The sequence below is a fragment of the Gopherus evgoodei genome, chromosome 4 (assembly GCF_007399415.2).
Source record: "Gopherus evgoodei ecotype Sinaloan lineage chromosome 4, rGopEvg1_v1.p, whole genome shotgun sequence".
Taxonomy (NCBI): domain Eukaryota; kingdom Metazoa; phylum Chordata; order Testudines; family Testudinidae; genus Gopherus; species Gopherus evgoodei.
Window position 1 is genome coordinate 130,035,084 of NC_044325.1, and position 12,406 is coordinate 130,047,489.

The following is a 12,406-nucleotide window of genomic DNA, read 5'->3' on the forward strand; positions in this document are numbered from 1 at the left end:
GTGCTCTCTGCTGCCTAGAAGCGTGGCCTGCTCCAGCTGGAAGGCATGGCTGCCTGTTCTGGTGCTCCTGACAGCACTGCCAGCTCCAGGAAGCCCGGCAGGGAGCAGGAGGGGTGGATAGAGGGCAGGGGAGTTCCGAGTGATAGTCAGGGGACAGAAGTGTGGATAGCGATTGGGGCGGTCAGAGGGCGGGGAATGGGAGGGTTGAATGGGGGCTGTGGGGGGCAGTCAAGGGCAGGGGTTATGGGGATGGTCAGGGGACAGGGAGAAGGGGTGGTTAAATGGGGCAGGGGTCCCGGGGGGCAGCCAGGAATGAGAGGAGAGGTTGGATGGGGCAGCAGGGGGCAGTCAGGGGCAGAGGTTCTGGGGGCGGTCAGGGGATAGGGGGGTGGATGGGGCAGGAGTGCCAGGGGGGCCATCAGGGAGTGAGAAGCAGAGGGGGTTGGATAGGGAGTGGGGGCTGGGCCATGCCTGGCTGTTTGGGGAGGCACAGCCTCCTCTAACCCTCCCTCTATACAATCTCGGAAACCCGATGTGGCCCCCAGGCCAAAAAGTTTGCCCGCCCCTGCTCTTGCTGATGGTAGCTAGGTGTGAACATCCAGGCCATTTATACTTCAGATCCTCCACTGACATATGAAGACTTTACTCAGTTTAATGACTCTCCACCAGGCTGCTGAGTCAACATATCATCCCTCCCCCTTACAATCAGCGCATAGTAATACAAAGCCAAGATAGAAACTGAGGCATGCATGGGAATCAAAACTATTACTAAAATCCCCACATTCATCACACCTGTCGTCAAGTTTTGTATCTCTCCCTGACCTCTCACTCTGCAAATGTTCCCACTCTTGCTGCTTGTCAGCCTCTAACAAACTTAAGTGTCTTCTTCCATGTGGCCCCTGCAGCCAATTAGCTAATTTTATCATCCATTTATTATTGTGTAATGTGGTGTTATGGTCAATTCATATGCCATTCCATATAACATATGCTAAATAGATTTAAATTGCAGTCGTATAGATGTATTCTATTGACAAGTATTTAGGAGTGATGAGAGGGTATTAGGTATATAAGTAAAGCATGCCTGGAACACAAGGCCTATAGGCTGAGACCTGTAAGATTTCAGTTTAGCCAGACTAGGCCATAGGCTTAAGAACACCTGATGTAACTGGGTGATCTAGGAATAACTCTATGCCAGGAAGGTCACAAGATTGGTGTAAAAGATGTGACAATAGGTAATGTTACAAAAACTAAATTATTGCAATAAACTGAAAGGTACTGTCCAGGATCACAAGACACCTGATTGTAAAATCATGGAGTGTCCTGTCCTGACCACAGGGTATATGCTGTGCATAGATGCTAATGAGAATAAAAGGAACTAAGAAACAACCCATGAAAAATTAGGAGTCTGGTGGCACCTTAAAGACTACCAGATTTATTTGGGCATAAGCTTTTGTAGGTAAAAAACCAATTCTTCAGATGCATGGAGTGAAAATTAAAGGCATAAATATATTGGTACATGAAAAGAAGGGAGTTACCTTATAAGTGGAGAACCAGTGATGACAAGGCCAATTCAGTCAGAGTGGTCATATATTGTGGAAATACAGATAAGGAAAAGAGGGCTGAAACCCTCATTCATATGCATAAGGTGTTAGGTCAGAACAAGATAAAAAGAGTTCCCTGGTTGGATAAAGTGGGAAGACCCCAACAGGAACCATTCCTCTGTTGATCACCTATTGAGAGGTCCAACGGTCCCTAGAATATCTTTGAGGCTGTGACATGGGTTTTTGTAACTTATTGCTTTAATAAAACTTGCAGTACAGGTAAGACCTTGTATTTGGCATTGTGTCTGTGGTCACTATCATTGGACTTCATGTGTTCCTAGAGCAGGGGTTGGCAAACTTTCAGAAGTGGTGTGCCGAGTCTTCATTTATTCACTCTATTTAAGGTTTTGCATGCCAGTAACACATTTTAACGTTTTTAGAAGGTCTCTCTCTCTAAGTCTATATTATATAACTAAACGATTGTTGTATGTAAAGTAAATAAGGTTTTTAAAATGTTTAAGAAGCTTAATTTAAAATTAAATTAAAATGCATACCCCCCCCCCCCGACCAGTACTCCAGATGAGGCTCACCAATACCGAATAGAGGGGAATGATCACGTCCCTCGATCTGCTGGAAATGCCCAAAATTCTGTTAACCTTGACAATAAGGGCACACTGTTGACTCATATCCAGCTTCTCGTCCACTGTAACCCCTAGGTTCTTTTATGCAGAACTGCTACCTAGCCCCTCGGTCCCTGGTCTGTAGCAGTGTATAGAATTCTTCCATCCTAAGTGCAGGACTCTGCACTTGTCCTTGTTGAACCTCATCAGATTTATTTTGGCCCAATCCTCCACTTTGTCTAAGTCCCTCCCAGGTTAGTGTCATCTGCGAACTTGGTGAGGGTGCAGTCCACGCCATCCTCCAGATCATTAATGAAGATACTGAACAAAACCAGCCCCAGGACTGACCCTTGGTACTCTGCTTGATACTGGCTGCCAACTAGACATGGAGCCATTGATCATTACCCGTTGAGCTGGACGATCAAGCCCACTTTCTATCCACCTTACAGTCCATTCATCCAGCCCATACTACTTTATCTTGCCAGCAAGAATATTGTGGGAGACCGTATCAAAAGCTTTGCTAAAGTCAAGGAATAACAAGTCCACTGCTTTCCCCTCTTCCACAGAGCCAGTTATCTCATCACAGAAGTCAATTAGGGTAGTCACGCATGACTTGCCCTTGGTGAATCCATGCTGACTGTTCTGATGCACTTAGAGAAGAGGAAAGTGATCAGGAATTGATTCCTTGAGGACCTGCTCCATGATTTTTCCAGGGACTGAGGTGAGGCTGACTGGCTTGTCGTTCCCCGGATCCTCCTCCTTCCTTTTTTCATCACATTAGCCTTTTTCCAGTCATCCAAGACCTCCCCTGATCGCCATGAGTTTTCAAAGAGAATGGCCAATGGCTCTGCAATCACATCCGCTAACTCCTTTAGCACCCTCGGATACAACGGATCTGGGCCCATGGACTTGTGCTCATCCAGCTTTTCTAAACAGTCCTGAACCACTATATAATTATATATAAATATAATTAAGTATATAATTATCTTTGTCATCTGTTGACTCATCAAACACAATACACACAGGATCAGCTTTTTTCATATGCTCTTTCAGCTCCGTTCTGTGTACTTCAAACACACTGGGTAAGTAATCTTGGTGAAGCTTGTTAGCAGAAGGAAGGGCACTTGTGTTTGAAATTGGTTTCTGAATGCACTCCCTCAACACTGGGTTAATCCAGTTTCTCCATTGGTATATTTGTGCTTGAGAATGCCACGACAAGTTCAAAATGTGTCACATTTTGAACATCTCGGTACTGCAATTAAATAGATATGACAATTTGTCAAGGTTCCTCCCCCACTCTGAACTTTAGGGTACAGATGTGGGGACCTGCATGGACACTTCTAAGCTTAACTACTAGCTTAGATCTGGTAACACTGCCACCATCCAGAAATTTCAGTGTCTGGAACACTTCCTGTCCCCCCAAAACCTTCCCCTTCCTGGGCAGCCTTGAGAGGCTTTTTCACCTAGTTCCTGGTGAACACCAATCCAACCCCTTGGATCTTAACACAAGGAGAATTTAACCATCCTCCCCCTCCTTTCCCCCTACCAATTCCTGGTGAGTCCAGATCCAATCCCCTTGGATCTTAAAACAAGGAAAAATCAATCAGGTTCTTAAAAAGAAAGCTTTTAATTAAAGAAAGAAAGGTAAAAATCATCTCTGTAAAATCCAGATGAAAAATACTTCACAGGGTAATTAGATTCATATAGCCCAGAGGAACCCCCTCTAGCCTTAGGTTCAAAGTTAGAGCAAACAGAGGTAAAATCCTCTCAGCAAAAAGGAACACTTACAAGTTGAGAAAACAAAAATAAGACTAACACGCCTTGCCTTGCTATTACTTACAAGTTTGAAACATGAGAGACTGATTCAGAAAGGTTTGGAGAGCCTGGATTGACGTCTGGTCCCTCTTAGTCCCAAGAGCAAACAACCTCCAAAACAAAGAGCACAAACAAAAAACTTCCCTCTACCAAGATTTGAAAGTATCTTGTTCCCTCATTGGTCCTCTGGTCAGGTGTCAGACAGGTTTACTGAGCTTCTTAACCTTTTACAGGTAAAAGAGACATTAACCCTTAACTATTTGTTTAGGACACAGTTGTCTAATGTTTTGCTTTTGATGTCAAATCTGTCTCTGTGTTGTATTTGGTATTATGATACCTATCAGAATTTAAATGAGTATTAATACTAGACTTACGTGTATGGTCTAACATGACATTGCAGGCTGTACAAAACAACTTTCGACCATCAGCACACAACCACTTGGGATACTGGTTTGCACACACACGTGCATTTTTAGCAGGATTTGCCATTTGTTTAACCTCGAAGTACTGTAATGTGTATAAACAACTGTTTCTTAGCAACATACATGCATCATGAGATTGGATGAGTTTGTTCAATTTTGAATGACAAATTGAACAAATACAGTACACACTCATGATAACAAACCCTAGGTTCTAACCTATTTGTTTGGTGTATCCAGGGATTTGTTCTAGCAAAAGGGGGCTGCGGGAGCGCAACAGCTTTTCCGGTCTTGCAGCTGCAGCGGGGGCACAGAACTCTCTGCCACCTTCACCAGACCTGGGGTTGGAGGAGCTCTCTGCCCCCTCTCACTCCAGGTATAACCCAAGGTTCGCTATTGTGAAGGGCATTATACCAAGAGTGTACTGTATTGCCAAAACTACAGTAATTAAGGTGGGAAGTACTAACGGGAAAAAAGTGTGTATTGCAAACCTAAAAATGTATGCGAAATTGTGGACTGTGCAAAGTAAACGAATTAGAATCAAAACTGCGGTGGAAACCTAATATTGTGGGAACAGCAATACTGAAAATTAAATAGAGCCTATTATGATTTAAATAGAGATTAATCACTCCTGGAAGGCACACAATAATGTATAGCTCCAACTATAAGAATCAGTCTTCCACCTCTGAGTCTGTTTCCCATCTGTAATACTGGAAAAGTAGTGTGCTTAACGCACAATCCAAACATCACCTCCACACATCCGTACATGCCAAAATCAATAACTGCCCCAAGCTAGCTACCAACGCCTCCGGTCTCTCATTCATTTCCCCCAAATTTCTACAGTGCAGCTATGTTGTCAGTACAAAGATCTGTAGGACACCAAAAACAGGAAATGAGAAAAAAGTTAACAAACTTAATTTACTATCAAAACTAGTACTTCCTTTTTCCCACCCTTCACCTCTTACCTAGTTAAACTGTAAGCTTTTCAAGGTATGGACTCTCTCTAACTATGCACCTGTACAATTATCTAGCACAACAGTTCTCCAATTTCAACTAGGGCTTAAAAATGCTACCATAATTCAAACAAAACAATAAACCAGAGGGATTTGCCACAGAACGTAGGTCCAGCTTGCTATGAAATACACTGGGCTTTAACAAGTAGCACAGAGGCTTTAGTTAGAACTGAACTGGTGACCACGGATGCTTTAGGCTATGATCCAGGAAAGCAATCCTGCTCAAAAAGGCACTTAAGCATGTGCTTAAGTATTTTCCTGAATAGGAATGTTCTAACACTGAGGTGGGCAAACTATGGCCTGTGGGCCATAACAGGGGATGGGAGGGTGGAAAGGGGGCTGAGCGGTCAGGGGACGAGGAGCAGGGGGCGGTTGGATGGGTCGAGGGTTCTGAAGGGGGCAGTCGGCGTGGGAAGGGGAGGATACGTGGCAGGGGCCAGGCTGTTTGGGGAGGCACAGCCCTCCCTACCCAGCCCTCCATACAGTTTCGGAACCCTGATGTGGCCCTCAGGCCAAAAAGTTTGTCCACCCCACTCTAACATAAGTATTTTCTTGATTGGAGCCTTACACAAATTAAGAGCAGTTGTGTAGAACATTCCAGATTCACAATTGTTGGCACTCCTGCTGAGTGTCACATTTCCTCTGCATTTGCTATATGACAGCTATGACAATGATTCCAATGCACAGGTTCCAGGCATAAGAATGTGGAAATTCTGTAACATTCCTTTGCATCTCTGAACACACACTCCCCAGGTTTAGAGACTGAGTAAAAGTCATTGACACTTGTATTTCATTAAGTTCTCCAGGCAGGCTGCTCAGCATTTGCAATACTGTCCAAGAACCCCAGTTCAGAACCTTCTCTCCACTGAGGGAGCTCTGAGTTAGGTTCAGCAGCTCATACTTTTGGCTCTCCAAGCCATGGCTTCTGTGTTGTTCTCTAGGCAGTACAGCCTACTCTTCTAATTCTCGCCGTGCTAAAAAGCTACAGCTGGATTCTTACTTTGACACCCTTATCCAAATCTGCTTGGCTCTATGAAACAGTGCAGAAAGAATGCACTGTAATCCAGTTAGCTCATTCTTGTGTGGAAACATGGAGAGTCGAAGAGGACCCCCACCCTACTTTAGGCATTAGTGCAATACAAAAAGGTTAAATAATAAAGGTCCTGGCAGGGCTGAGACACAAAATATCCAACATCCAAAACAGCAAAATTGCAACTTCCTTCCACAGCATCTTGGAAAGATGTCAGTTTATCCAGACAATGAACCACAGAATCCACAGGGTCCTGACTAAGAAAAGTGAGGCAGGTCAGACTTCTTAAAGGGACTGGATCCAAGCTATCTACAAACTCAGGAAGAAACACCGTTTCATTGTTCTTTTTGCAACCGTAAGGACCAGATTTTTTTTTAATTAAAACATTCTGCAGCATAATTCTGCAGCAAGAAATGAATACCACATCCTTGGAACGATGGAACACATAGGGTCCTGGCTGTAACCAAAAGCTGTCACAATACACTGCATATATTTGTGAAGATACAAAACATTTGCGAAGATTCAAATCACCTTAATAAAAAACAAACGTTCCCAGTCAGAATTAATACACCACATACCAAACAAACAAAATTAGGCTCCCACCACCTATTTGTCTGCCATCATAGAGACAAGCTACAGCTCTCTCTAGCCTGTATGCATGTGCGCACACACCCAAATCCGCAGCTAACAAAGAGCTGTCTTGGTTCTAATCATGTGCATCTACAACTCACTCAGACAAAATGGCTCATGTTAACATTGCAAGATGTTGGAGTCACAGCACTCTGCAACTCAAAATGTGTAATGCCAGCAAGGATGACATTAGCCTTGTTTTTCTGTCTCAATGTTAAGACAACATATATGTGGGTATTAATTATTACTGTACCACACTATGTGCTTACCTTTAAGACCTCCATCTTAAATCCACTGTCAGATGTAGGGCCATCAGGCATCTGTAGGGCCTGAACAAAGGCCTCTGTGAACTGCTGCACTACAGGAAAGATCAGGACTTTGGCTGCACCCTAGTCACAACAAATACAAGTAGTACTGAATTCTATATATTAGTATTATCATAGCACTTGGGCGTCTCAGTCATGGACTAGGACACCATTGTGCTAGGCACTATACAAACAGAACAAAAGGACAGTTCACAATAACTGGTAAATTTCCATAGACTCTATTAAAAGCTGAAGCTCACATACAGCAATGGAAATCGTACAGTTATGTCGCCCCAAAACAAAACAGAGGCTGATGACAACTGCTTTGCATTTAGAAGTTACATGCAGCTTCCGGGGGTGTGTCTTCACAATGACTGTCAAACTGATTGGCTTCTCAGTCTGGAAGCCAGCAACAATTGCAAAGGAGAACAAGCTTTTCAAAAACTGTTTTAGCAATAATAGCTGGCATGAGAATTGCTGTGTTGATTTCTCTGGGTAATATATAAAAAGCATTTTGGCTGCACTGTAAATGGTGCTAGGTGGAGCAAGACTGAAGTCTACATTTTGGACAGAGTAAGAAAAATCAGAGACATCAAAGCTTACGCAATAATATAAAGGCACTAGTCGTGACTCCGTAAGTAAGACAGTTAAGTTCCACACTTAAAGCAGTCATCAACATCCTTCTTATTAGTTCCATACTCAAAGAGTAAGTGCTGAAATTTTGGGTCTGATATGCTACACTCTATTCTTCATATACAGAGAGTGAACCCTACCCTACTTTAGGGACAAAACTTAAGTCAACCTTAATTGTGGAGCCAATGTGACAGTCATGGAGTGGCTATGTATTAATCTATTAACTATATGTAATAACCACAGGACTATTTTAAGTGACCTGGTAAGTGAGGTAAAGTTTCTGTATAACTATGGTGGAATGCTGGAATTTCTTGTATGACTGTCTTCAGAGTGGTAGCCGCATTAGTCTGTATCAGCAAAAAGAATAAAGGAGTACTTGTGGCACCTTAGAGACAAACCAATTTATTTGAACACAAGCTTTCGTGGGCTAAAACCCACTTTATCGGATGCATGCAGTGGAAAATAACCATAGGAAGATATATATATATATATATATATATATATATACACACACAGAGAACATGAAAAAATGGGTGTTGCCATACCAACTATAACTAGATTAATCAATTAAGGTGGGCTACTATCAGCAGGAAAAAAAATCTTTTGTAGTGATCCTCAGGATGGCCCATTTCCAACAATTGACAAGAAGGTGTGAGTAACAGTAGGGCGAAAATTAGCATGGGGAAATAGTTTTTACTTAGTGTAATGACCCATGTAAAAACGATGGGAAAACAGAATGATTCCACCTGGACCCAGGTGACTGCCTAAGGCCCAAAACCTAAAGAGGGAGTGCACTGGAAGAGATCAAGAGACAGAGGTACAATTCGCTCAGTAACTGTGACAGCCATGATGAGGACCTCCAGAATGGACCATATGGTGTCTTCTTCCCCAAACTACAGCACTTAATCTGTGTCCTGAAAATATTTTCTCATAAATTCCAAGTAAAATCTATTGAGCAGTTTAAAAATTAAAGTTAAGTGTGAAGAAGCCAGTTGCATTGAGTTTTGCACTTGAAGTAGAGATCTGGCTACTTTGCATATAAGAGAAATATAATATTCTCCCCAAAATTACAGTAGTATAGAATTAATATTCTAAGTTTCCAAACAGATGTTAATTTTACACCTGCTCAGAATCATTTCCTGCAATATACAATGAACTCATGAACTGAAAATCAAACTTACCTTCTCCAACTCCTCCATGTTACAGATCATATGGGCACATGTGGTGAAGATCTCCACTGCACGTGACCTCGTGCGAATACCATACACCTTGTAGAAAACATAATATGTCTCAAGTGTGACAAGAAGAGAAATGCTGGTGATATCAGAGAAGTGAAAGTGTGTTTAATCACTAGCTACCATTAACCATGCTCATATGTTATCCTTAACACACTTATTTCAGAGATTTCTCTTTCTTCAGCACAGTCTAAATTTGAACAAGTCACCAGCTAATTTCCTAACAATGAACAGTAAACCTGAAAACTCCTAAAAGACACTATAGTAACCAAAACTGCAGGAAAAGGAGACATATCAGAATCCAACACAATCTCATTCTCACTTACCTGAAATACCCTCTTAATGCATTCAGAAGATCATCACATTTAATTACTTTCAAACACATGACATCTAGCTACACCTACATTTCTTTATTCCTTCAGAACAGGCACCTCCCTCCCTAACCTTGCAATATGTGGTCATTTACTTAGTACCACTAACAGTGAACACAAATAGTTCTTTTCCATACCTCCGCCATTGTGAAAATTTTGTACATCTCAGGAAGAATAACAGGAGCAACGAGTGGCATCTGTGTGTCTGTCACTTCGCGGGTAAACTCTAGAAAGAGAAACAAGAGGAGGGTCCCCACACATTTGAGCATTATCTTCCAGGTTCACATTCCAATTCAGTTCAGCCTCAACAATAGAATTGAATTTATTCTTAGTTAAACTTTAATTTACACCAATGTGTAGGGCCCTACCCAATTCACGGCCATGAAAAACACGTCATAGATCATGAAAGCTGGTCTGCCCCTGTGAAATCTGGTCTTGTGTACTTTTACCCTATAACTATACAGATTTCAGGATTGGAGCCCAGCATTTCTCAAATTGGGAGGCCTTGACTCAAAATGGAGTTGCAGGGGACTGACAAGGTTATTTAAGGGGGGAGTTGTGGTATAGCCACCCTTACTTCTGGGCTGCCTTCAGAACTGGGCAGCCAAAGAGCGGTAGCTGTTGGTTGGGCGCCCAGCTCTGAAGGCAGTGCCCCACCAGCAGCAGTGCAGAAGTAAGGATCGCAATGTCATACCATGCCACCCTTACGTCTGTGCTGCTGCCTTCAGAGCTCAGTGGCTGGAGAGTGATGGCTGCTGATCAAGGCCCAGCTCTGCAGGCAGCAATGCAGAAGTAAGTGTAGTAATACCATGCCATGCCATCCTTACTTCTGCACTGCTGCTGGCAGTAGCTCTGCCTTCAGAGCTGGGCCCTCAATCAGCAGCCACCACTCTCCAGCTGCCTAACTCTGAAGGCAGCACTTCCGCCAGCAGCAGCGTAGAAATAAGGGTAGCAGTACCACAACACACGCCCCTCCACACAAAAAAAGAAAAAGAAAAAGAAAAAATAGGTCTGCAACTAGGCTCATTGATTTCAAGAATGTGGAGAAGGCTTGGAATTACTTTAAATCAAAGTTGCAGTTGGAGCCTGCATTCCAAGCAGGGGGGCGGGATTTGTAGGGACAAGTTGCAGACTAAACTGGATGAACAAGCATTTCAGGCAGGTTATTAAGGGCAAGAATAAAGTCCACAAGGAATGGAAGAAGGGATGGATCACCAGGGAAAGCTCTCTCTTGGGGGTGTTTCTACACTGCAATTAAAAACCCATGCTTGGCTCGTGCCAGCTGACTCAGGCTCACAAGGCTCAGACTAAGGAGCTGTTTAATTACGGCATAGATGTTTGGGTTCAGATGGGAGCCTGGACTCTAGAACCCTGTGAGGTGGGAAGGTCCCAGAGCTTAGGCTGCAGCCCTGCAAGTCTGAGTGAGCTAGCACAAGCCAGCTGTAGGTTTTTAACGGAAATGTAGACATACCCTTGAGATCAGAAAGCATAAGGAAACAGTGAGAACTGCCAAAAGGCACGCAGAACTAGCCCTTACATGGAAATTAAAAACAGTAAACGTAAACAGTAAATTTCTGCCAAGGCTCAGTCTTGGGACCAATCTTATTTAACATTTTCATTAATGATCTTGGCAGAAATTTAGACATGAAATTAGGCAAAAGTTTCTAACCACCAGAGGAGTGAATTTCTGGAATAGCCTTCCAATGGAAGTAGTGGGGGGAAAAAAAACAAACCTGTTTCAAGACTGAGCTTGATAAGTTTATGGAGGAAATGGTATGGTGAGATAGCCTAAAATGGCATATTGTGACTGCCATTAGGCAATATCTCCACTGGCCAGAGACGGGATACTAGATGGGGAGGGCTCTGACTTAGGGTATACACCTGCCAGATCAGCGGGTAGTGATCGATCTATCGGGGATCAATTTATTGTATCTAGTGTAGACGCAATAAATCAATCCCTGATCGCTCTGCCGTTGACTTCTGTACTCCACCGTGGCGAGAGGTGGAAGCAGAGTCAATGGGGGAGCAGTGGCAGTCAACCGCGCTATGAGGACATGAGATAAGTCAACCTAAGATACGTCGACTTCAGCTACGCTGTTCTCATAACTGAAGTTGCGTATCTTAGGTCGATTTCCCCCCCACCAGTGTAGACCAGGCCTTGCTACATAGAATTCTCTCACAGGTATCTAATTGGTGGGTCTCGCCCACATGTTCAGGATCTAACTAATCACCATATTTGGGGTTGAAAAGTAATTTCCCTCCAAGTCAGACTGTCCATGACCCTAGGGGTTTTTCACCTTCCTCTGCAGTGTGGGGCACAAGTCACTTGCTGGTTTGAACTGGAATAAACGATGGATTCTCTGTAACTTGAGGTCTTTAAATCAAGATTTGAGGACTTCAGTAACTAAGCCAGAAGTTATGGGCCTATTATAGGAGTAAGGTGTGGTTCTATAGTCTGTGATGTGCAGGTGGTCAGACTAGATGATCACGATGGCTCCTTCTGGCCTTAAAGTCTACGTTTCTAACATGTGAGCTAACACTTTTGACAACAATAGTTTTGATTAATACTCCCCATTATTTAATACAGTAGCAGCTGGTATCCAAAATTAGTGCTGAGGCTGCAGATAACATTCTGCACCCTATCCCCTTTTGAAGTAGCTCATATTTTCCAAGTGGAAAATGGATGTTCCAGAGGCAGCAGGGGCATGTGCAAACAAGCCTACACTGTCTTTATCTGGAGAGAACCCCATAGAAGCCTGTATTCCTTGCCTTGTGCCTTCTCCCTCTGCTGCAA

At 43.3% G+C, this 12,406-nt stretch overlaps 1 protein-coding gene across 3 annotated transcripts in view; it reads right to left on the reverse strand.

The window, feature by feature from the left end:
• IPO9 (importin 9) overlaps positions 1-12,406 on the reverse strand; it is a 178,625-nt gene that overhangs the window by 123,267 nt on the left and 42,952 nt on the right. For 2 of the 3 annotated variants that reach the window (XM_030561057.1, XM_030561058.1), the window contains 3 exons: positions 9,750-9,838; positions 9,188-9,274; positions 7,338-7,457 (listed from right to left, as the gene is read on the reverse strand). In XM_030561057.1, coding sequence (XP_030416917.1) covers positions 7,338-7,457; positions 9,188-9,274; positions 9,750-9,838 — 296 coding nt within the window. The remainder of the gene's footprint in view (positions 1-7,337; positions 7,458-9,187; positions 9,275-9,749; positions 9,839-12,406) is intronic. The other variant, XM_030561056.1, reaches the window with a different exon arrangement.